Source organism: Armigeres subalbatus, chromosome 2 (assembly GCF_024139115.2).
Source record: "Armigeres subalbatus isolate Guangzhou_Male chromosome 2, GZ_Asu_2, whole genome shotgun sequence".
Taxonomy (NCBI): Eukaryota; Metazoa; Arthropoda; class Insecta; order Diptera; family Culicidae; genus Armigeres; species Armigeres subalbatus.
Window position 1 is genome coordinate 338,340,218 of NC_085140.1, and position 27,354 is coordinate 338,367,571.

At 38.7% G+C, this 27,354-nt stretch overlaps 1 protein-coding gene across 10 annotated transcripts in view; it reads left to right on the plus strand.

The window, feature by feature from the left end:
* The window catches only part of LOC134212828 (protein naked cuticle homolog), a 181,020-nt gene extending 162,298 nt beyond the window's left edge, over positions 1-18,722 (plus strand). For all 10 annotated transcript variants that reach the window (XM_062691047.1, XM_062691037.1, XM_062691038.1 and 7 more), the window contains exons 4-7: positions 13,757-13,861; positions 13,931-14,811; positions 14,875-15,192; positions 15,250-18,722. In XM_062691047.1, coding sequence (XP_062547031.1) covers positions 13,757-13,861; positions 13,931-14,811; positions 14,875-15,192; positions 15,250-16,066 — 2,121 coding nt within the window. In that variant the 3' untranslated portion in view covers positions 16,067-18,722. The remainder of the gene's footprint in view (positions 1-13,756; positions 13,862-13,930; positions 14,812-14,874; positions 15,193-15,249) is intronic.
* The last annotated feature ends 8,632 nt before the right edge of the window (positions 18,723-27,354 follow it).

A 27,354-nucleotide genomic window follows, 5' to 3' on the forward strand; every position in this document is an offset into this window, starting at 1 on the left:
TTGTTAGAGTCGTTTGGTGGGTACCATAGGCGCTTATTACACCACTACCCCTTTGTCTGCATATTGCAACGACTTTCATGAATGGTTGCACTTCAAAATTCATTTGAATGCGATTGGGGATGAAGTTCTTGTTGTACGGACTGTACTCTTCCACCAACCATATGTGTGGTAGCCTACTCGAAAGCCGGTAAAGACGAACAAGCAACGGGGTGCCACAAGTAGCGGGGCTCAAGTAGAAGGTGCCTTATCAAACATTTCCGGATGGCGTTTCGCTTTGATGTGTGTTTTATTTATGGTATATTGGCTTGGCGCTATCAAAAATATAAACACGCATATATGGGAGCAATACAGGGTGCGAGTGGCAACGAAAGGTCGGCGATGTTCTATCATCAGACAAGCAATTGTGGCGTTGTTGATGTTTGCATTGATGGGCAGTGTAAGTTCGATGATAATGGCAATAGAGCACATGCTGTTTTCGTTATCGATCTCGGCTGTGCAAAACTCGAATGAAAAACGAAGCTTTCATTGAGATTCGGCTTTTATGTTGGTAGGAAGGTAATTTATCTAGGATATTATTAACTAGCCGACCCGGCCGGCGACCATACGAATCTCAATTTAAGTTTTTCACGATATATTCAATTCACTTGTAATTTTTGCATGAAACCATAACGAACATATCTGCTGAAGGAATGAAGAAAATCCATTCAGTCGTTTTCGAGTTATGCGGAACACAGACCATTTCATTTTTATCATATAGATATTCTAATTATAATTAATTGTAATTATAAATATTCAAATTCAACCTTGGAAACTGGACTGCGTTTTCCTAATTCAATTCATTCGAAAAAAAAAATGTATGATTTGTAGCCGGAGATGGTTCGGCATTTAGCGCTGTGAGTCAAGATGTAGTTTTGGCAATCTTGAGATGGCGCATCTGATTCATGATCTTTTCGGATGTAACAGGCTCTCGACTTACTGGACATTATGACATAAACAGTGAATTATTGTGCTTGTCATTCAAGATACATACAAAAGCCCGTTTGTTGTGAACTGGGAAATGCTAATTAGAACGAAAGGTTGAAAGGTCTGAAGCGAATAGACCTATTAAAGGAAAAAAAAAGAAATGGAAGAAGAAATCATAGATGGTGGGTGGTCTAAACGAATAAACTACAGGCACGATTTGTTTGTGAAAACATGCCAATCAAATTGATACAGAACAAGTTCTTCATTCAAAGTTTGAGCTTGACGTGATACGAGAGGTTATCATTTAGCCAACCACTGCTGTTTTGCTTTCATGATGCAAATCTGCATTCTCATTACTCGGATATACATAGTAGATATTTATTGAAAAACTTCCATACAAACCAACAACAATATTATGGCTTATAGGTTTTGGAAGTGAGAATTAAAATGCCCTCTTTATCAACCGTCTAAGACGAGTTTAGTACTCTCCATTTAATTCCACAATTGTGTGGTCGTCTTCAGTGTCTCGTACTTGACTCGACACTCGACACAGTTGTGGTCGAAATACGTATCGGGAAAGATATCAAAATTATACAGCTGGCCTTTGCGCACAAGGAGCAATTGGCTTCAGTATTCTTGGATATTAAGGGCGCTTTTGATTCAGTTTCCATTGAAGTACTGTCAGACAATCTGCACAGTAATGGACTACCCGTATTTTTAAATAATTTCTTGTACAATTTGTTGTCAGAAAAACAAATGAACTTCACACTCGGCACTCTGACAACTTCCAGAAATAGCTACATGGGCCTTCCCCAAGGTTCGTGTTTAAGTCCCTTGCTTTATAATTTCTATGTTAAAGATATTGACAATTGTTTGGAAGGACAATGCACGCTCAGACAACTTGCAGATGATGCCGTGGTCTCTCTAAGAGGTCCATGTGCAGCTGTCTTGCAAGGACCATTGTAAAGTACCCTAAATAATCTGACTGTTTGGGCTTGACATTAAGGATCGAGTTTTCACCGCAAAAAACTCAGTTGGTTGTGTTTACTAAGAAGCGGTATCCTGCTCAACTGAAACTCAAGCTGTTGAATGATGACATCAACCAATCTTTATCTTCTAAATACCTTGGGGTCGTGTTTGATTCCAAATGTACCTGGAAACTCCACATTGAGTATTTGATACAAAAATGCCGAAAAAGGATCCATTTTCTATGTTCTATCTCCGGAACATGGTGGGGTGCTCACCCGGAAGACCTCATCAAACTATATAGAACGACTATTCTCTCTGTTTTAGAGTATGGCTCCTTCTGCTTCCTCTCAGCAGCTGATTGCCACCTGATCAAATTGGAACGAATTCAATATCGTTGTTTGCGTATTGCCCTTGGCTGCATGCATTCAACGCATAACATGAGCCTGGAGGTGCTTGCTGGAGTTACTCCTTTAAAGCACCGTTACTGGGAGCTCTCACTAAGAATACTCATCAAATGTGGAACAAGTAACACACTTGTTCTAGATAACTTCGATAATATGCTTGAACTAACTTGTCGTTCAAGATTCCTGAGAGTATATCTCAACTACATATCATCAGATCTTTGTCTTCCGTGTTATAATCCCCCTCGAGTGCACTTCACCAACGACAGTTCCTCAATTGTATACGATCTGTCCATGAAACATGCTATTCAAGGAATACCAGATCATCTTCGACAAATATCTATTCCCTCACTTTTTTCTGAAAAATATGAACATGTCAATTGCAACAGCAGATATTTTACTGATGGTTCTCGCATTAACGGATCCACTGGCTTCGGTGTTTTCAATGTAACTTCAACCACCTTCCGAAAACTTCAGGAACCGTGTTCGGTTTATGTTGCTGAGCTGGCAGCAATTAACTTCGCTTTGGGGATAATTTCCAATCAGCCCGTAGACCATTATTTCATCTTCTCGGATAGTCTTAGTTCTATCGAGGCACTCCGGTCGATGAAACCTGTTAAGCACGCATCTTACTTTCTTACAAACATAAGAGAGCAGATGCGTGTTTTGGTCGAAAGATCATTCAAGATTACCTTTGTTTGGGTGCCTTCTCACTGCTCAATCTACGGCAATGAGAAGGCAGACTCGCTGGCAAAGGTGGGTGCACAGGAAGGTGAGGTTTATGATAGACAATTCTCGAGCAACGAGTTTTTCCCATTAGTCCGTCAGAGTACTCTTCAAAGTTGGCAAAGAAATTGGACACACAACGAACTTGGACGGTGGCTATTTTCTATAGTTTCTGGGCGAGCGTGGTTCAGAGGTGAGGACTTAAGTCGAGGCTTCATTCGCGTGATGTCGAGACTTATGTCTAATCACTATTCACTAAACGCACATCTGTACAGAATAAACCTTGTCGATAGCAACTTATGTAGGTGCGGAGCCGGTTATGATGACATCGATCACGTAGTTTGGTCCTGCTCGGAAAACGATGCCTCCAGAGAGCAATTATTGGATACCCTAGTGGCCCGAGGTAAACAACCCTTCAGGGAAGTTCGAGATGTTTTGGGAGATCGTGATGTGGTCTATATGCAGGCCATTTATAGTTTTCTTTGTGCTTCTGATATCAAAATCTAATAGTTTACTTTTTTTCTTTCTTCAAAGTTTTTTTTTGTGATTAGTCTCTGCTTTCTGTTCCGTAGAGCACCATAGCTCTTGCCATCCGGAAGATGCTCCCAGTCGAACCATTCCTCGAGCACGACGACACGCCACATCGTCCCTGACGCCAAATACCCGGATGAAAAGCTGAAATTCCCTGATCCCAAATCTTTAGCCCCGTCCATCCTTAATCATTGTAAACTAACCTCGAGTCACCACGAGTACGCTGGCTTCTACCCCTCTCTTACTAACTGAAAAATTAAATGATATTGATTGTATATATCATAAAGAACCATGGCTCCGTAAAGTGTTATACACGCCTGAGCCTACCAAATAAACGAACTTGAAAAAAAAAGATATCAAAATAATTGGTGGAATTAAATGGAGAGTACTAAACTTGTCTTAGACGGTTGAATACATTCCACTAAAAAGAGCTTAAAATATGTGTCCTCTTTATGTTTGCGAGAATGCTACGAATTCCAAACTTCTTTAAAACATCATTCAGAATACCGTCGTTCGGGGTGACATTGGGCCTAGGGGGTAAAATTGGGCCAAAAACATAAAATGTTTCAACTCCTAATATCTCAGAAACTGTTACGAATTTTGATGAAAACTTCAAACGCTTCGAAATAATATTAAAATTCACGTCTAGGAAATCACAAAACAAATTCCAAGAACTAATTGTGCTCGTACGATAATGCTTGGAATTTGAATGTAAAACTATTGAGCGAATGAACCCGTATTAAAATAGTGTCAGTAATGTCCCACAAATCTATTACATAACTAGTTTTTGGATCGATGGATACCTGGTTATCATGTTACGATAATCTGTTGTTGTTTTATCAAATTTTATTAATATTTATATAACGGTTCTGATTTTTCGTAGCAACGAGCAATACATGCAAAAAAGGGGTGAGATTGGGCCAAGCTTTCAGTTGATTTGCCTTACATAGTTGGTAAGAGCCGTAATGTAGGCAATTATTTTGAATGAACGATTGAATCGTTTCATCGTCACCGCTGAACTATTTCATTTGGCCCAATGTCACCCCCTGTGCGGGGTGAGAATGGGCCAATTTTGAACAACATATAACTTTGAATAATTTCCATAATTCATTTCATTATCCCCACACAGCGGTTAATTTATTATTCAAGCTTGTACCAAACTAATTAAAACTTGATTCCAATGTTAACTACTAGAGCTTTGTAACATTTACTTGGAGCATACCACATTTTGGCTTTGAAGCATCCCTTCAATTAATTTTACAAAGAATTCTTGAAAAATCCCTGACCCAGTAAAACATCAAGAAATTCGTTAAGAAATCGCTAAAAGAATTGAGTTCACATTTTAAAAAAGTTCGAAAATTCCAACTCCCATATGTCTATTAGCTTCTTTTTGGTGATAATAAAGTCCTTGTCAAATTTCAGGCAATTGAAGAAATGATGAAGGGGTGCCGACAAGTCAATGCATGTTTATATGGGAAATTCTATGAATAAACCAAAAATAAAATTTGTTTCAAATCTCCTACAAATGTCAAATTGTTACGAATTCAAATGTACAACTTCAACCTCCATTTGTGGTATCTAAATGAACGATACCTGATAACGTTTCGAGTTCATTTGCTACCGCCAAGTTGAGGCTAATTGCACCATTCAAAAAAAAAAGGCTTTGACAACATTTCACACCTCTTTTCTCTACCCAACTATGTGTATCAGAATGAATTATTGGCAGTGGCTGGTTTTCTACCCGCCGCTGCTAACATCCAGGGGCTATCGTATATGCGTAAATAGCCAACATGAGTTAACCGCCAGAAATTTGTATGGCGAAAGACACCTAACGAGGGTTTTCTCAAAATTAGGAACTGAAATTAGGAAATATTTGCTGCTGTAGATCTCAAATCCTGATCTCAAAGACAGTTTGGATTATCTAGAATATCTCAAAATTATTTTACGATATCCGTTGACCTCCCGGGAAGTGTAATGGATATAATGGAATTCCTATTGAAGCTTTCAATAACGAAAAGAGCTTCTAAGCAACTATCTTACCAAATCCGTTGACCTGGGTAATGGATATAATTGAGCAGATATTGAAGCTTTGAGCACAGAGAACAGACATGGATGCTCAAACAAAATTTCGCTAAAAACGTGTGTAATGATTTAAATCGCACCTCAGCGCCGCCAACGCAGGCTGCCCGACATAAAAACTCAATTTCACTAAGTGATGGCGTTTGCATACACTTCATAAACAATGTAGTGCTGCCACCTAGAAGCAAGCCTAGGAGCAATTCGGAATGAACACTAGCGCTAAAAAGTAAAACACGGCAAATTTTAACCATTTTTATCAGCGCAACGGGGGCATAACGACATACTTTAAAATGACCAGTACAAACTTTTACACAAGCACGCGAATGAAGATGAACGTCTGTTCTCTGTGCTTTGAGTACCAAGAAGAGCTTCTAAGCCGCTGTAGATCTCAAGTTCCGAACTTAATGACAGTTTGGATTGCCCAGCAAGAGTGTTTGGATGGCCTAGGACGCCCAAAGAAGTTAAAAAAAGTTAATTGTACATCACAGTAACTCTACGGATACGTTTGAATAAAAAAACATATTTTGAAACAATACAATCCGCTGATAATACATATGAATTTTTCTCTTTCGTAACTTCACCGTGTTCATGACGTTCTAGGTTGTCGTAGGGCCCTGATCACTTATGCTTGATATTTTTTCCTGATAGGGGAGTTAATTACAAGCAATTTTGCTGAAGAGAGTGTTTACTTTTATCCATCGTGCGATTTTATACATCCATTTTTCTGTTGGGGTCTGACCCCGTGGGCTTGAAAGGGTTAATCTACGACGGCTTCATTTTCTCCTATTTTCAAGCAAGGCCTGTTATATTTCCGTTACGTATATTGCCTGCAGGTTTCCCAATCCTTGCACGACCTGCAAATATTGTGTACCACCGTATATGCAAATATGCAAAAAATTTTCCGCTTTACTACATGAAAGGTATACGTCTTCGCGAGAGTTGTAGCAAAAGTTCTCCTGAAAAACTTTGTCGAAGACACTAATTTGTAATTTCATTACTTTTGGAGATTTATTGCTTTTTATGCCAACAAGTTTTGAACATGTTCGATGTATAAGCATACAAGCATATGGAGACGCATGGTGCATTGGTTCATCAACTTCTTGTGATGGGAGATTGATTTCTACCTTGCATATGCCCTCCTTAGCCGTGCGGTAAGACGCGCGGCTACAAAGCAAGACCATGCTGAGGGTGGCTGGGTTCGATTCCCGGTGCCGGTCTAGACAATTTTCGGATTGGAAATTGTCTCGACATCCTTGGGCATAAAAGTATCATCGTGTTAGCCTCATGATATACGAATGCAGAAATGGTAACTTGGCTTAGAAACCTCGCAGTTAATACCTGTGGAAGTGCTAATTGAACACTAAGCTGCGAGGCGGCAATGTCCCAGTGGGGGATGTAATGCCAATGAAGAAGAAGAAGAGATAGTAGAAAATGGTTTTTGCTTACAGCTTACATTTGCTTACAGCTCTACAGTTCAGGTATTAATTAAAAGTTTATTACTTGTACTTTGTTATGCGTATGAGATTGTCTGCCACAATTTGACTATTGCCAAGTAGGAATTAAATCCAATAGAACAGTCCTAACTTTTTATTTTTTAAATTTTTAAGTAACAATAGCGTATTTTAATATTATTTAAAACGTTCTAGAAAAAACTTTCTAGAAAAACATTACAGTAAAATGTAGAAACGAAAATAAAAAAGATATGATGAAAAAAACATTTTAATGGGTTGTCAGCATAAAACGTAAAAACTCTTCAAAAGTAACGGAATTACGAACTTGGTGTCTTCGACAAAGTTTTCAGGAGAACTTTTTCTACAACTTTTATGAAAAATCAAATCTAAATTTTCCATCTCACTTTTAGGGAAATTGATCAGTAAGCCGAATACTTTCAAAGAAGCACATTAACTTTCTGATAAAATGTCTCAAAGACACCATTACGCTAAGTTGCGTAGTAAAGGAACTATTAAATAAACCCGATTTTAGCCACTGTGCAAACGTAGTGAAACAGGTACAAAAGTTAAACACAACATTAGGTCATGCAAAGATTGAAAGGCCTGCACCCAGCATACAAAATTTTACCAGATATTCTATCCACCCATGACGACTTGAAGTCGAGTCAAGTACGAGACACTGAAGATGACCTTACTGTTGAGGTCGAAATACGTATCTTTCAAGGTACAATTAATACAATGGTGGAATTAAATGGGATTGTACAAACTCGTCTTATGACAAGTGAAGACATTCCACTAAAAAGCTCAAACTAATTTTCTTAACATAATAATATCAATATATGAAAATATATGAGTCATATTAGTTTCCAAATCGGAAGTCGAGGTGTCAGGATTTAGTGAAGAAAATTGAAAAAATTGCTACGCATGAACAAAAGTGGACGTCATTATAAAACTACGACAACGAGATGTAGGGCACTACACACCAACAAAAATACAAACTCCTAACCCTTTGAAGAAGGTTAAATAAACTAACCGAAACGTCGGATGTAGGAGCAACAAAGTATTTGCTACTTTTAAGATTGTTATCGCCGGAAGAAGTCAATCTTATTAGCAAAGCTTCAGTCGTTAATCCCCAGATAAGAAATGAGCACATTTTGATTCTCAATTATCACATGAGAATGAGAAGTGTGAAATAAGAAATGAGGAGTGAGAAGATGTCTATCATCATATTTCTCACGTTTCATTTCTCACTTTTCACTTCTCACAGTGTTAATCACGATAATAAAGATTAAAAAAAACTTCTCACTGTGAAAAGTGAAAAGTAAGAAGTGTGAGATGAGAAGTGAGACGTTCCATATGCAGAGTTATAATGCTGCATTTGAAACCAAATTGATGTACTATTGGTCCGTAGTGGCACGGTTAGACAGTTCGAGTGAATCCAGTGTATTATTTTGAACTGCTATCCTCCCTTACCCTACTCATATACCGTCTGTACGCTCAGGATCCCTTTCACAATGAGTTCTCGTTTTGGAAGCTCAAATATTTTCAGTCAATAATGGCGGCGCACACGTTCTTACGGTTATATCAAAAGGGAAGGATTGTTAATCCAGCTCTCGTTGCTACTAGAAACCGAGTATACTTCTGCATCTCCACGATCGTTTCGGGATATGATAATGATCACATAGCGTGCATTAGTTGCGTCTTGAGGAATTTCTGAATTTATCTCCGTCTGGAAGATTTTCTGAAGGAATCCCTGGAGAAAATTCGGAAGGAATTCTTGGAGGAATGTCCAAAGAAATTCTTTAATAAATTTAAGCATATCGGTAATTCCTTTAGGAGTTCTTTTGGACTTTTTTCTAGGAATTCGAACGGAGATATCTGAAAATTCATCGATTTGAATTTTGGAATGAAATAGTGGAGGAAATTCCTAAAGAACTACTAGATGAATTTCCGAGGGAATGGAATGTCTTACCTGGAAAAATTCAAGTGGAATTGTTCAAATAATGTTCGAAGGAATTTTCTAGACATTTTTAAAACTTGGTATGTATGTATCCAATATTACAGTCGAATTTAATTACCATTCTGCTTTCAATGCACTGCTGTGTGAAGGGCAAAAAACGGAGGTTGTGGGACCGTAAGCAGAGACACTTGCGTGAAGTCCGCGGGATAGAGATAATCTCCTTTAAACAGTGTAATCCATCAGACTAATAAATAGATTCGCAATCTTTTTTGAGCTTTTCAAGAGATGATTTTTTTAGGAAGTGCGCGTCAAATCCGTTACAACTGTGGGGAAGTGTACCCATCTATTTAGGTAGAAATTTTTAAAGATATTAAAAAAAAAAATCTGTTTGAATTTGTGATGGAATTGTCAGAATTAATATTAGGAGAGTTTTTTAAGAATCTCCGGAAAAAATGGTTTCATTTGTGGAGGTTTTTTAAAAGAATTCCCGATCCAATTCCTGACGGATTTTTGAAGGTACACTAGAATGAGTTTCTTGATGACTTACCGAATAAATTCCTGCATGTATTTCCTAAAGAATTATATAAGGCATTTACAAAAAAAAATCTGTAAACATTTTCAAAGGAACTCCTGCAGTAAGTTCCCAGGAATTCTTGAGAATATTCGAATATCCACAATCACGATATTTTGAGAGTTTTTCTTGGCATGTAGTTTTGCTTCTAGAGTCAAAACTGAGATTGTTTTACTACTGTCTGGATTTTTAAAGTGATTCCTGGAGAAAATAAAAATTTCTATGTAAATTCCAATAGCTGAATTCCTTCAAATATTCCTTCAAAAACTCATTTAAAAATCCTGTTCGAAAATCTTTTCAGGATCTTTTTCAGTTTTATTTTATTTTATTTTATTTTATTTTATTTGTAACATCTTCAACACATAATGTTGTACAGATTGATTTAACCAATAATTGAAATTAAGACCTATTACTAAGAATAAATGAATTGCAATTAAAAACATTAACGACTTTAAACCCAATTTATTATAACTATACTTTTAATATTTATTAACTATACTTTAAACACATTTACAATAAAAATACATTTACGACTTGTTATTCCTTCAACAATGGAGTCGGCAATTTCTCCAGGAATTTCTTCGAAAATCTCTCTAGAAAAGCCACCAGGAATTAATTTGGACATTTATCCAGGGATTTCTTCAGAAATCCCTCCGGAAAGGCATTTGTAATATTTTCAGCAATTCTTCTGGAACTTCCTCTAGGGAGTTTTTAGAAAATTTCTTCTGTAAACCATATAAAATTACTGCAGGAATAGTTCCAGAAAGAATTCAAATTTGGAGAAATTTCGAAGAAATTTCTAAAGGTATTTGTGTATTAAACTCATTTTCAATTAAAAAAAACATTTTAACAACAGTTCACAAAATAAAGGAATTTACAAACAAAATTTCCGAAGATTTTCCAATAGAATTTCTGAAGAGATTCCCGAAAGAATTCTTAAAGTAATTAAGAAGGAAATTTTCGAAGGTCTACAGGAATATCTGGAAGAGTTGCTAAAGGAATATCCGGAGGAATGTCCGAAGGGATTTCCATAAGAAATTCGGAAAGAAGTCCTGAAGAAAGTTCTAAATAAATTTCAGAGTGAAATTTCGGAAGAATACCAAAAATATCTTCCTAGAGTTCCGAAGAACTTTTTTCAGGAATTACTGGAAAATTCTCTATTAGAAATTCCTGAAGAAATTTCTAAAAAAAAACCTAAATCAAACTCCGAAGGTTTTCTTCTAAATGGATTTTTGAATGTATTCCTAGAATAGTGTCCGTAGGTATTCTTAAAGAACTTCTTGAAGGATTTTCTATGGGTATTTTCTAAGGAATTCTTAAAGGAATTTTCAAACGAATCCTTAAAAATAGTTTCGAATGAATTTCTTAAGGAATTCCCAAAAGACTCCATAAAGGAATTTCCGAAGCAATCCCTAAAGTAGAAGGACATTCATAAAGGAACTTTTGAAGAAATTTCGGAAAGAATTTTCAAGGGACTTCTTGGTGGAAGTTCTGAAAGAATTCATCTGGGAATTTCTAAATTAATTCTTAGAATTCCTTTCTCGAATTTTCTGAAGAATATCTTGAGGAATTTCCACACGCATTTCTGGATTTATATCCAAAGTACTTTCCAATGAACTCATGTGCTGTGATGCGGAAATGTCGTAGTGGATGATGTAATGTACACTTTTGCTGTGAAGATACAAGCTATATAGCTATTAGGATGTTCCCCCCATAAGTCTGACTGTAGTTAGCAATTGCACAAAAAGCCCTAAAATTCATAAAAAGCATGATATGCCTTGTCGCGTGATTTTTTTCTCAGCTCAAAATTCTTCACGCCTATTCACGCCGCCGCCGCCGCCGGTGTAAAAATTGCCTTACGCCGCCGCCGTTCACAAATACTTCGGCGCACAGGTCTACTACCAAGGCACCAATGATTACATTGTCTCAACGTCTCAGGTCTCAACCGAAAATATGTTATGAGATCATTGAAAAGCAATGGTATATAACTTGTTCGATGGAAATGCTTGCCAGCGTCTTTGTAATGTGGCAATCAATCAAGCAAATTTAAATGTGAATCCACTTCTAAATTTTCTACAATTTTTATTTGATACCTGCTTAAGATATGACTCTCATATTCCAAACACTGGCGTTATAGCGCCCTAAAACAAAAATTTCCATCGGTTTCAGGAGGATCAATATTGCAAACGAATTCAAAATCCTATAGAAAGAATTAAAGAAATAAATTTAAATTAGCCACTTAAAAGGAAACTTAGAAATATGAGTCATGTTAGTAATTTAAGTCGAAACGGTACTAAAATAAATGTGTAGCAGCAACTTCAATCCAAAAAATATCTGGATGTAGAAATGTTGATTTTTGGAATTCTCGAAGGACGAAATCTGTTGAAACACATAGAAGATCTGTTTCGATTATAAAACAATGTTCCACAAAGATGTCGAAGATGGGTATGGCTTTCATTTAGATGTTTTTGCAATGAATTTCGCTCATCCCACTCACAGTTACCTTTTTTAGGGACAAGTTTATGCTGAACACACTAAATCTATTTGAAGCACACCTAAATTTCAATCGATTGAGCTGAAATTTTCACCAGAAGTCTATCTTAGTATAAGAATTGTGAATATCAGTTGGCCGGTCGATGCTAAGATTTTTTTTGAAATTAGAACAGAATGTGACCGGATTGAACCCATATAACCTGGGATACATGGCAACGCCATTTTTATTCCATAAGAAATATAAAACTACTTTTATCTACAGTCCTTTGTTTTCAATTTTCGTTGCAGTCACAGTTGCTGCTGGCACCCGTACCATGTAACCAGCCTATCGTACATTGGCGTACGTTTTGCAAAACCATTCAAAGTCAACTGCTTTCCAAGCTACACCTAGCTATTGATTCATGCTTCCGCTCCTCAGAGCCCATTGAATTGCCCTTAAACCGATACAACTTACTGAACAACTGATTTAAGTTCATGCATAGTCAATTTACTGATAACAGGTACTCGAACGAAAACCCCTCACACTTTATCCGAGCTGCGCCTCAATCCAGTGCCTCTCGTTGTCACCGACCACCAACAGCAACTGTCGGTCAGACCGCATGCTTGCCAGCTCATCCATTCATCGCCCGAAAATGTTTACACAGGGAAGCCATAACTCATTCCAGATATCTACCTTGCCGATAAACGCATTTATGGAGATTGATTAGTGGTTCGGTGTGTGTCCCGCTTTGACAGCTCTAATCCGCAGATTTCGTATTTCAGTCCCGTTCCCAAGGCGACGTCCAATCGCATCGCCTGCCGGGTGTGCGTTGGTACCTACTGCATTCCTTTTATCCAACGCTAGTCCCCTGCTCACAGTCATTTATGCGGCGAAACCAGCTGTAGTCTGGATTTCGGGCTTCCGAGGCGGTATCTGGGGATTAAAAGTCTAGCTCGGACGCCTACGACGGTCGCTAGACTGACCCACGTTTGTTTAGAAAACAATACCTGAGAATCGGTGACAATATTTTAAAAGACGAAACTTTAGGTTTCACTGAAATTTTATATGAGATACATCATTTCAGTCAATGACATATCCAAATTTGTTACGAACTCCAGACATCGCTTCACACTGAAATTTAGTTGATTAGAAAAAAAAAATCTAAACCAGTCTCATGGGGGCATGGTGTGATGTGACCGTAGTGGATGAGTGGACTTAGTGGCACACGAGTCTGGCAACGATAAACAAAATACAGTAAAATTGATAACAAAGTGGAAGGATGGTGCAAGGGTACATAGTGTAAGCCGTATTGTTGTTTTGATACATAGGGTTACTGCTCGTTGGTTCAAGTTCATGTACCTATATTAATTGCAATCGAAAATAAATATTGAACACATGTTTTTTTTATTTTATCGATTATGAGTTTTTTTTGGCTACAAGAAAAATAGTTACTATAACAGCCACATTTGGTTAAATTCTAGTCATTTTAGTTGATGTTTTATGTCCATAGCTCCCTTATTTCTATCGAAATTAATCGAAGACTCCCTTCTCATTGTTAAGGCTTTGTTTCTGCTGTTGATTATAGGTCTAAAAAAATTAATTTTATCATATCGTATTTATTTCTTCTTCAAGGAGTTCACCTGTGACGTCTCATTGGAAGACGGAAAGAAGCCGCAACCCCTCCAGTTCTCGTTCACTCTGTACGACCTGGACGGTCATGGCAAAATCACCAAAGATGTAAGTTCTCTATACCTCTCACTCCTGTAAACTCCTGTCGTAACCCAATTTCTTTCTTTATACCACAAGGACATCGCTGGCATCGTGTCAACGATCTACGAATCCATAGGCAAATCGGTAGTAGTTCCTCATTACGGTAGCAAAACGATTAACGTGCGGTTAACGGTGTCACCCGATGGCAAAACTAAACCGACCGCCTCGGTAGTGAAGAAGGCAGCCATCACACCGCGTCGACGTTACCGACCGCGGAAGCTAATATCGGACGACGATGGCAGCGATACGTCGGAGAACTGCCCTAGGGTGATGCGTACCCGCGCCAACACGGTAGTGGCGACCACAACTATCAACAACAACGTCAAACCGAAGGAGAATAACACTGGCAAAGGCGAGGATGTTGTGGATGGACTGGCGAAAAGTTCCGAAGCCGTTGAAACTACGTTCCATAATAACCTGAACGGGAAGGGAAAGACCGTGAACGTCAAAAACGACAACATCTACGAAAGCATCAACAACCTCAAGTGCTGCAACATTCAAACAGCCCAAGCGTCCAAAACCAACGTAGCGTTAAACCAAAGTCCAGCATCGTTGAATAACTCCACTGCAACTACGGTGATTTGTCGGGATTGTTCGCTGGAGGGTTGTACGATCGATGAAACCCTACCACTCGGAGCGGTCGTCATTCCGGCCAACACTACGACCCCCGTTATTAGTGGTCGAGTGAAGCGAAAGGTCGTGCGTAAATCACGATCCTCGCGGAAAGCTTCCAAAGTGACGGAGGACTTCAGCAGACCGAGGGCACGAAGCCTTTCGGTGGGGAATGAAAACTGCTATGAAAACATGATCGGACCCACCCAGGAGGAATGCTGGAAGAGTTCACTTTGTCGGCGGGAGCTAATCGAAATCATCCGGGACAGCATGGTGAAGAACAGTCTCTGTTTTCAACCGAATAGGTGAGTTTCTACGAATAATCATGAGTTGTTAGACTTAATAACCTATTTCAATTTTCACTACAGGAAACCCTTGGAGAGCTCACCAAAGCATCGTCATCGGTCACACACGATAGCGGCCCGCATCGGAGCAGAACACTGTGGTGAAACGGTTATGGCCACTCAACAAGCGCTGGTATCGGCTCACGAGACCAACCTCTGCGGTTATGATTCCTATCTTCATCAAACCATTTGTGCAGCTGCCAATGCCAATCACGCCGCGCTTCATCTGAACGGTGGAGTTGTTGGCAATGGCGGTGTATTCACTGCGCTTCCCTTAACCACAAGCACGCCCAACAGGCTTTTGCAGCATCACAGCCATCATGCGCATGCTAAGGCGAAGAGGTAAGTCAAAGGATGGTTTCGATGGAAGCGTGATTATAAATTGAATTGTGCTTACAGGAAGGAGCATCGCTTGGCGGTGGCCACTCGTAATCAGGTGCATCATCAGATAGCACAACCAGTCAAGTTGAGTACGGCGTTACTTAGCCAACAGTATCCGAATCTCTCAGCTGAACAGAAGCTGTCCCGATCGATCAACCAGGTGGAGAAGTGGCTGGACAACCGTAGCCCAAAGCTCATCAACAAACTGAAACTGGCCGAAGAGCTAGCCGAGAAGAGTCCTCGCGTGTCAGCCGCCAAGTTGAAAAGATCCAAAAGCAAGGAAGAGATTGCTCACAAGTCGACCAAATTCGAGAACGTGCTGACGTCCGACCTTCTGCTAGACAACCTCAAAATTACAGAAGACATCGCTGAACTAAGTGTGGTCACCCCGAAGAAAATCTTCAACAAGGAGTGCCTCATCAGCTCGGCAACGAAAAAGAACATCCGGACGCACCACACTACGAAGACGGTTTCAACGACAACTGCCGTCGGTTCACCCACGGTAGATAAGACGTCTAAAAATCTCATCCAGCTGCAGTACGCATCGGTGCCGATCAATGCCGAACCAAGCGAGTGCGAAAATCTGATCAGAATATCTGACGCGGAAGAGGAATCGCATCAAAACACGTCACCTCAGCCCCAACAAACAACGAATCAGCAACTACCGCAATCAACGGTGAGCAGTCCGACGCATCATCATCACCATGCCAATCTACTGGGGGAGAACTCCGGGTCCTCTGCGTCGGCCGCATCGACGACGGCGGTTCACCGATACGTGCACGAGCACATCCACCATCACTACCATCACTTCGAAAACGACCCGGATGAGTCTTGAGGGTTGCCGGAAGTCGGCGATGGGATGGAGTGTACACCGTCTCCGATGGAGGATGTGGGAGAGCGTTGCTTGGAGTTGTTAGATTAGTAAGCAGTGTTGAAAAAGGAATTACGGGTTGGGTTTGTTCTGGACAAGAGTATTGTGTATGTGTATGTTTACTGTGGTTCGGGGAAAATCCATTAATTACGAATCTATTTTCAGTCTCAGTTTCATAATTTAACAAAAAAAATCTATGTTAAAACGAGACGTAGTCTTTGGATTTTTCTTAGGAGAAAAGTTAATTTGGAAAACAGATAATATGAATATTGAGTTGAACCGCAAAATTTAAATCATTTTCAAAATATTTATCTCATAATTATCTTCATTATCAATCTTCATAACACATTTTGTAACATTGTATTCGTTTACTAATGAAAGCTTGCGTTTGTCAGTAACAAGCTCAGATTTCGAGAGCAAAGATTAATTTTTCTTTTCTGAAAAACTCTTTTTTCAAATTGTTATATTTTGAAAACGCAAACAAAACACAGGTAATTTTTTTTTAATAATTCATTAATTTTGACGGCTCATTTTTCGCGAAGCATTACGGAGCCAAAATCATGTTTTTCGCGGTTTGGTTGAGGTTGTAACAATTAAATGCTTCCAACCATTTAAAGGTAAGAACACGTTGGATGTTCTATTAGATTCGGCCACAAATTTTATAATAACTTCATAACCTACGTCTACAGTTCGTACAGCCAATCATTGGGCTATCCCTTATAGCTTTTTTTTAGATGGAAGCACACTTGAAAGTGAATTTCAAGTTCTTTTTATGCCTGAAAACTTATTTTCAGTTTCAATGTTTCTTCAGAACATATCAATAGAATTTTATTTGTTTTCTAAGCTAATTATCTCTGCAGCCACTATACTGAAACAAATATTGAAAGCCATTATACTACGCTGATTAGGTGATAGGAAATTAGATAATAAGTTTAATTTATCTGTAAATGTAAAACTGCGGCGAATGAATGCAGAAGTTTGAACGAATTTTAATGAACGGTTATGAATATATTTAGTGCGGGAAGTATTTGACAACTATGTCCTCAAATTTCAAAGTAAACACCGACCATATGTACTTAAGAATCTCAAATGTATCTTCCTAAGACAACGCGTTGTATCGACTTCTTAAATCTAAATCCAAAAACTGCCACCATCAGTAACTTAGATGGGAGCTGCGACATGTGACATCTCAAACAAAAGCTTGTATACGCATCAAATAGCCAAACTGTTGAAGTGTAGTCTCAAATGTTCGAACTATGCTGTATTCCTATCGTAAAAAAACGAGGTAACTAAATCTTTAAATTATCTAACCAATTCTTAGTGTCGTCGTGCAGCTTTTTTTGTTTTACCCAAAATCGGTATCGAACGTTTTTCCTGTATTTATTTTATTTCATACCCTCTCAATGATGCCATTTCCGCCAGGAGATGGAATATTTAGTCTATTGCAAGAATTTTTCCCACCTAGAAGCTTCCTGAAAGCTGACAACTAGTTCAATAAGCTGTACATAGAGAATAGACCAAGTCACGGTCAAAAGTAGTTCTAACATTGATCGAAAAACCCAACACAAAACTATATTAGGAAGCGAGGGGAAATTATTATACAGAAACTTACAAGACTGATTTCACGTTATGATTATTATTATTATTACAATTACTACGGCACACCTACTATAAATGACTATTCAAACCGCAACTCACAACAAGGGTAACTGGATAACTTTGCACGAGGTAGATTTTTTTCTGTATATTTTCATTAGATCCTCAGTGATGGTGAGGAAAATTCTGCATACTGAATGTTCAGAGATCAAAACAAAAACAACGAAGACTTTCGACCGTGTGTGTTTTCATTGCGTCTTAATATATTTTCTCTCGACGTATATAGTAGCTAGATTTCGTGAAAATTTGATTGTTCAACATTTTTTCTATGATCCTTTAAAAAGATTTTACTCGATGATGTTAACATATTTTTACTACATTTAACAACTTTCGGAAACATTCGGCATATGCGTAAAACATTTATGTACTAAATTAAGAAGAGCAAACAAAATTGCTATTGCCTATTGGAATAAGCTTTCAGCGGCCATGATTTTCTATTAGATAAGAGGGTAGCTTAAAATGTGACGAGTAAAAAAAATCGAATTTCATTAGAAAAAAAAATACGAAACTAAATCAACAAGTTATAAAAGTTTAACATTTTATAGTGTGTTTTGAGGAGAAAAATGATTCAAAATTATGTTTATACTTTGGAATGTGGTGTTTGGCTTTGGCAGCGAGAAAAAAAAAATAAAATAAAAATTGTTAAGACGTCGAATAAAACTCAGCAAAATTTAAAAACAAATATTATCAAAATTAACCTTAAGGATCTTTGGTTCTGTTTCCAGTTTAAAATCTTTAATCTTTACTGCGAAAAAAATGGTTTATTTCCATCTAGGTTGTAAGTGGGTCTGATTAGTAGTTGTATCAAGTAAGACTAATTTATTCCGATAAATGGCGTGTACATTTTCCGCATTCATTATTTACTTTTAATTATCAATTATTATTATCTTTATTATTATTATGATTACTCTTCTCCGCGAAGGACGTCGAAACAAAATATACACACAAAATGTTTGAAGTTGAATTATGTTCAGCCTAGCTGCATCGTTGTTATTTTCAACTCATATCCGAAATAAGCCTCACCATAGTTCAAAAGTGCTTCTTCCTTATGGCTTTGCGCACAAATTACGTTACGCTTGAGAGGGAGGAAGGAGGGTTGAGCAACTGCTGTTACTTATTGTGTCACAAAGGGGAGTTTGTAAATCGTAACCTAAAGAGAAAACAAATAAAAAAACTCAGAATAATCCACCTAGCGGTGATGGTGCCTTTCTCGTGTATTATGAAACAAGAAAAGCACATAGAAGAGGTCAAAATTGCACTTTAGGGAGATATATTCAGTTATTTCCATCAATTCACATTCATTTGCGTTCATTTGAATGCATTGCAGCAGCTTTCGAAAAAAAAAATCGAAATCTTACTGGTTATAAGATTCACTTATTGCATTTCGCCTCCTTGTTACTGGCCACCATAAACCATTTATTTATGATTTCTTTATGAACCATTTTTCTCCTTACTCCAACGACTGTTATCCTACATTTACATCGCAGTTATTAGTTAAAGGTTTGCCACGGCTAGGACTAAGCTTGAAGACTTACCTGAATCTTATCCCTAACCTACAGAATCTACCGATATGACGGATTCTAGCCACCCTTGCCCAGTACCGATAGAACACAGTAATCATTTGCGTAGACCAACGACACATGATAGAAACGACTTATCTTCAGCATGCCATTAACTTCTCGAAGCGCTCTTGAGAGAGGAAAACTCACCAGTGGATTAGTGAGTTAGCGAGAGAAAAGGTTCTCTACTTAATGATCCAATGAATGAATAAGATAACAAAAGTCAACATTTAACACATAATGAGAGACAATACTCACAAATAACAGCTTACGGTTTAAGATGCTCAGCTGGCCACACTCCTATGTTCTTGCCTTCTTCGTCTTCTAACTCATAGGAACTACTTCCGTGTTTACTAACTACTCAACAAGGTAAATACATGGGTGCAAGCTTCGCGTAATAATATTATCCCGCGTTGGAGCCCTTAAAATTACGACGATATATTAGTTGTCCTGGCTTGAACTCATCAGGACGAGCTCGTTTGCGCAGGTTGCATTTACTGGCACTAGTCTCGTAAGCCTTGAGCAGACTTTTCTTGACTAGATCATAGATCTCATCACCGATCTTCTTTCGGTTATCGGCACACGGGCCAGACGAATAGTCTTCCTTCCGGCGCATTCGTTGGTGATCCATACCGTATTTCTCGTGGTTGTGGGTTATAAAAAAAGGTGTAAAACCCGTTGCTGAGTGGACGGTGTTATCAAAAACATGTTGAATGTCGAGTATGTTGACATCCCAGCAGCGTTGATCCGTTTTACAGTAGGTTCGGATTGCTGCATTTATGAACCGGTTTAATCGTTCTATCGGATTGGCTGGGATGCCTGGCGGTTGTCCAGTGTTTGATTTCAAAACGATCCAACAAGGTCTTAAATTCCTTGGAAAGAAATATGGTGGCATTGTCGGTTAGCACTATTTCAGGGATTGAATTCCGAAGAAGCCATCCTTCCCGCAAGGTGTTACATAGACTGGCAGATTCTATCCTACGCATTGGATGCAACTGACACCTCTTTCAAAACAAATCTTGTATGACTTGACAGGGATGGTCTGCAACTTTTTGTTTCCCGATGGTGGGTATTACTGGTACGTATGCTGGCTTGCTTTCCTTGCATGTTTGGCATTTCTGGATCCACTTCCGGGTATCCGACGCCATATGCGGCGAGTACTACGGAGTTTCAACCGGAATAAAGTTTTCTACACCCCGAGAGGTGAAAGCTGTTCAAATTCTCCTTTGGATTATAGTTTTTCGATTTGAGGCTGGTGGAACTAATTTCCACTCAAACCTTACATACAGTGGCATAGCCACGGGGTGGTTTTGGACATAAAACCCCTCCCAGAGACAAAATTTTTAGAAGAAATTTTTTTTTTTCGAAAAATAAATGACTCGAAAAATAACCCCCCCCCCCCTTCCGCCAAATTTTCTGGCTACGCCAATGCTTACATTGAACGGCTCAGCAGTGGCAGCGACGTACTTCCACAGTTGATCGTCATCAACTCTGAAGTCCGAATACTGCTCTGGGTCCTTTTGAACTTTTTGTGTAAGTTCGTCGAATGAGATCTGAGTTTTGAGAAGAATTTGCAACGAATATGCTACGGGAGAGGGCATCCGGAACAATATTATCGGACTCCTTCCTATGCACTATTGTCATGTCTAGATGTTGTAAATCTAGACTCCAGCGGCTTAGTCTCGAAGTGGAACTCCACTTATTGTTGCGGATGTATTGCAATGCTGACGCGTCAGTGATCAGCGTGAAGTGTGATCCTTTAATATAGCCGCGGAATTTGTCTATTGCCAAGAGCGCCACTAAGGCCTCTTTCTCAGCCGAACTCAGCTTCTGGGAGAAAAAGCTTATTACTCTCTCAGACCCCTCTTGCACCTGAGTTAAAACGCCGGCTACGGCACGATCACTCGCGTCTGTTTGTACCGCGAACTCTTTTTCAAAGTTCGGGTTCGAAACAATCGGGGCAGTGATCATACGTTCCTCGATGGTTCAGAAGGCTTCTTCGACTTCTTTAGTCCACTTTACCAGCTTCGGTTTTCCAGCCATTAGGTTCAAAATCGGAGCATTCCAGAAGATGAATGAATTCCCGATTAAATTTTGGAAGAATTTGTGATGAGAATTCAAAAAACACAAATCTTGTGAATTCTAAAGAGTTTTTCTTCGAAATTCCAAAGAATTTTTTGAAGATTCTTCCGTGGAAATTCTGAATAATGCCCCGAAGAAAAAAAATCCTTGGAAAATTCAAAAAACCCAATGAACAAAAAAACAGGAATTCCGAAAAATTTTCTCCTCTTCTCATCTCTTGGAAATGAAGAAGAATTTCTCGTGAAGATTCAGAAGAACTTGGCGAAGAAGTTCATTAGATTATATATAAAAATAATGTCTGTCTGTCTGAACCTTATAGACTCGGAAACTACTGAACCGATTTGCGTAAAAATTTGTATGTAGAGGTTTTTGGAGCCGGAGAAGGTTCTTAAGACGGTTCGATATCCATCCCCGCTTTGGAAGGGGGGCTCCCAAACAAATCAAACATTAATTTCTTCATAACTCGAGAATTAATCAAGCAAATGAAACCAAATCTGGCATGTGCAGGTTTTGAAAGGGAAGATATGTTTCTGTGGTGGTTTGGAGCCCCTCTCCCTTCTGGAAAGGCTCCCATGCAAATAAAACTGAAATTTATCCAAAACTCGAGAATAAATCAATTTTAGGCGAAACGAAGTTCGGCGGGTCTGCTAGTGTCAAATAAAAATAAGAAAACTGGAGGCGAAAAATTTCTCTTGGAAATGAAGAAGAATTTCTCGTGAAGATTCAGAAGAATTTGTTGATGAAATTTATTAGAATGTCAAATAAAAATAAATAAATGCGAACAATATGTTCCACCGAAAATTATTTGTATTCCCCACGGAACTGCTTTGAATTTTCAGACAGAATTCCCATGGACATTTTTTCGGAGTTTTCAGGAAAAAATTTCGGAATTTACACTGGAGATTGATCTTTTTTTTATTAATAATTGGTAGTAAAATTTCCCAAGCATTTTTTTTTCAGAGATTCTGTATAATTTCCGCGAGAATAGTTTAAAAATCATTCGAAATTCCAACACTTTATCAGGATTATATGAAGTAATGTCAAAGTTTTGCAGGAAATTTCATAACGGGATTTTTCCTGGATATCCAGAAGAACAACGTGCACGCAGCGGTCAAATAACGCAGGTATGCATCGGTGCGTCGACGCTGCGCTACCGCTTTTTCTCGATGCACACCTGCGTTTTTTTAACGCTGAGTTGCGTGGGCATCTACCCTAAGATGCGCATTGCGTTCCTTGATTTATTGATTTGTATTTTTCACACCGCTAGTGTCATTCACCAAAACCTTTTCGTGTAAAAAAAACACGAGGTTCGAGAGCTAGCCCCCCGCTCCCCCCATGTGACTTGTTATGGTCATTTTCCAAACCTACCGCCCCCCCCCCTCCGCCTCAATATGACCACGAGGTTTCTGGACAGCCCCAAAGGGAGATACACTCGGGATCACCAGAAGCGCTGATGAGGACTAAATTGAAAGGGAAAATGTTTGTATTATTCAACTTCCAAATTCGACAAGTCTCAACAAGGGTTTCTGGCTGCCACTGTCCAGAAGCGCTTTTACGGACCTTTCAAAAATGAAAACTGTAGGAAATAATAGAATAATATTTGAGTTATTTTTAATTTTGTCGCTTTTTTTTATTCACTTTTTCGAATATATTTTTCGTTTCTTTTTTTATCACGCACATCCGTCTTCAACACCGTTCGTCACAAAACTGAGCTGAGCTATCCCTACCAATGTGCATGTTCATACCCTCTACGAGCGGAATTCTCCATTTTATGCTCAATCACATGACTCTCTCTCATGCATGTCGTCTCAATTCAATGCGTCTCGCTGACACTTTGATAATTGGTCTAGCGCGATGTACATTTAATTAAATGATTGAAATAGTAATCTATTTTTTAAAGTGATTTTTCATTTTTGAATGTAGGGGAAGAGGCCCCAAAACGCCCCCCGAAGCAAAACGCCTTTTGTGGTTTCCCTCATATTTATCGTCATTAAGATGGCCGTAACAAAACTAGATCTAAAATTATGTAGGTTAGGATAAAAACGTTTCAAAATAGTGTATGGGAAGGTCGGAAAAACCGAAAATTTCCACATTTTGAAGAAACATCTAACATTTTGGCGAGGCAAAACGCCCTAGTGGCACTAACCTACAATGTACTTGCGTCTCCACGCACTATCCATACCAGAATGCAGATTTACCGACGCATGGTGCTTTGTTTCCTAAGAGCTGCCAGCTAAAAGGCGTTTTGCCTCATGAGTTTTCCGACAACAGAATATCACCACTTTTTTTTTAATGTGAATAAATGTGAATATGATTGAGATTTTTGATATTTTTGAATGGCATCAACTAGCTATCTTGTTTAATTGTTGCATAATGTAAAAATACCCATGAATAGCTAGGGCATATTACCACCCCCTCCCCCCCCCCTTTTAATTTTATTATAGTTCAATTATTATTCTATTATTTCCTAAAGAAACATTTATGAAAGACCTGCTATATGTCAGTATCAACTCAGGTTTACGCAGAGGATCGCTAGCGGACTCATACCCCAGAGGGAATAAAATGTCGTTGATATCGTTCAAGGTGCTTTCTCTGAGCCGGTCTCCCTCCGGTGTGCAAAGTTGTTTGCACAGAAAGGACAGAAATGGTTTGGGAATTCACGGAGCCCACACACCTGACAGTGTACTTCATACGGTTTTGTGCATTGATGGGTTAGATGCTCCCGGCTTCGGCAGTTAAAGCAAACGAACTTATCGAATTTATCAGAGGAACGTGTTCGTCCGTTTTGGATTCTATGTTTGAGGGTTTCCTTGAATCAACTTTTGAGCTGACATCGTTCGATTTCTCCTCCAATTTAGGTTTTGTATTGACCTTCGCAGATAGATGTGCGGAATTGGAATCTTTCCTAATCCACTGCTTGATCCCTCCACTACCTTGATTTGCTCCGGAACCCTGACGTGGAGCGTAATTAATAGTGCTGTCTAATGAGCAACTCGAAGTAGCTCGAAGTTGTTCCCGTCCTGCTCGTTCTTTTTTATCAACAAATGGGCATAAGCAGGACAGGGAGAAACTTCGAGCTACTTCAAGCTCTCATTGGACAGCACTAATGTTATTATTAGATCCTTTATTGGATAATTTTTTCGACCGTTTTTCTTGAAAATTGCTGATGTTTCCCCCTGATCGATTCTCCGCGACCTGAACGGCATTAGTTTGCGAGGCATTTTGTGGTTTTTCAAATAGGTACGTATTAGTGGTATCTATTTCTTGCCCTGCAATCTGCAATGACATTGCCACCTCCCTGCTTAATATTCATTAAGCACTTCCACACTTATTATCTGCGAGGTTTCTAAGCCAAGTTACCATTTCTGTATTATTATCATGAGGCTTATACTTTTATGCACAGTGAAGTCGAGACAATTTTCAAACCGAAAATGGCCTAGACCGGCCCCGGGAATGGAACCCTCAGCATGATCTTGCTTTGTAGCCGCGCATTGAACCGCACGGCTAAGAGTACTGCAATGAATTCTGATCATAAAGATTCCTACCAATTAGTACCCGTTTGTACTCCAGACGGAGGTTTCGGCGTACGGCTTGTACTATCTCCACCTCCAACACCGGTGCTGTGAGGCTTTTGAACTTCTTTTAAATATCAAGAAAGAATTCAAAATAGGTTTCATTTGTCTGCTGCCTTTTTTGATAAATGTCCAATAAAATAAAATGATCCAAATCTGGATGCCTGAAGGTCAACTTCAAGTTCCCAAACGAACGTAAGAGTTCACACTCGGAAACCTTTTCCGACTTCGTCCAGTCGCTTACTTCCCACGAAAAATCATAGTGGCCCATACCGCGGTCCTTGCCAGCATATTTCATTGGCCACTTCACCACTGGGATAGTTTCTACGCGATTGGCAAATAGATAGTAATCCAATTCTTGCTCGTTTATATTTAAATCTATTTTTTTCTAATATTTATATGGAACATTGGAAATGTAACACAGTCGTTCAGTTTTCGCGTGAAATAAACATTTGAAGTTTATCCCAACAGCTGATGAAATCCATGGCCCTGTTGGTTCTCCACTAGCGTCTAATGAACGATTTGTAGTTGTTCCATTTAGTATGACGCAGAACTCTATTTGATCGAATATTCCTCGCGGACTCTGTAGTAAAAACGATTTCCGTGAATGTCTTCGAATTCGTATTTCGGAAATCTCCAGTTACTTAAAGTACACGAACTCATGAACCACCACGATTTTGACATTATCGATACAACTTGAGATGGTTGACTAATATTTATATTGTTTTTTTTTTATTAATAATAAATAATAGACCTGTTTGTCTGTCCGGTGACTAGCCAATCAGAAGCAGCACGCGGGTAAATTCTCTCACTTCAAAAACAAACTTTTTATAAGAGTCCCGGAAACCCATAGTGTTATATACCGATCGACTCAGCTCGACGAATTGAGGTGATGTCTGTGTGTATGTGTGTGTGTATGTATGTGTATGCGCAAAATAATATCACTCATTTTTCAAGCACTTATCCTTAAACTTTCATTCGACGCAGAATCTTGTCCCATTGTTTCGTATTAAAAATTGGACAGATCGGACAATGGGTTTCGAAGTTATGGCCAAAATTCATTTTTTACATAAGAAACACATCCAAAATTCTCTCTTGCTCGCAATAAGTTTCATTCGATGCGGAATATTGTCCCATTATTTCGTATTGAAAATTGGCGGAATCGGACTATAGGATTCGAAGTTATGGCCAAAATACATTTTTATGCAAAAAAAAAACTCACTCATGTTTAGGCACTTATACTGAGCCTATTTGTGTTATACAAGTTGCATTCGACGCAGAATCCTGTCCCTTTGTTTCCTATTAAAAATTGGCCTGATCGAACTATGGACTCAAAAGTTATGGCCAAAATACATTTTTTAAATACCAAAATTGCGTAGAAATGACTCACTCGATAAAAAACGAGAAAGGCACCATCACCGCTAGGTGAATTAATCTGGGTTTTTAAAATGCAAACTGCAATTAATAGAGTAATACAGCAAAATAAGAATCAAAGCGATAGCTTCGCAAGGTGTGTATTGAACTATTTGCAATGGAAGTCTTATCAATCGGGATGCTGTGGACGGATTTCGATTCAGGAGGTGATGATTTTGTGCGTTGTTATATCATATGCTTCGTCGATCTCCATCCACATTTGAAATGCTTCAAACTTTGATTTGCTGATGACTTTTCTCTTACAACTGCATCTAATCTAGTAATTCTGAAGATACGCATATTTGTTCCATTTGCAGTGTTTGTCGATTCGGAATTATTTTCTTATATCGTACAGAAATGTATAGTTCTTAGCAAGTTAGTTCGAAAAATCTAAAAATTATGCTCTGGTGCACTTCGAGTGGTGGAAAATAAAAAAAATAATAATAATTATTAAAATATTACCCTCATCGGATTTTCAAAAAAAGTTTTGAAAATTTACATTTTTTTCTCGACATTTGGGGACATAGTTTTGAAAAATATTCATACCCTAATAGCATTCAAATCGGGTCTCCAGTTAGCCTTGCGTTCAAAGGCGTAGGGTTGCCAATCCGGAGATGTCGAGTTAGATTCTAGGTCCGATCTAGGATGTTTTCGGGTGGGAAACATTCTCGGCTCCCTGGGCATAGTGTATCCATTGTACTTGCCATACACGATACATACTCAACTCATGCAATGGCGAGCATAGAAAGCTTTCAATTAATAACTGAGAAAATGCTAAAAAATACTAAGTTGAAAAGCAGGCCAATTCCAGTTGGAATGTAGAGCCATAGATGAAGAAGGAGAAGCATTAAAATAATTCGCACTCACGTATCAAGTGATGTTCAGACTGCTATAGGTGTTTGAACTGTAAATTGCAAGTTTAACTAAAACTAGTAATGGGTAAATTACAATTTAATATAAATTCAAACTG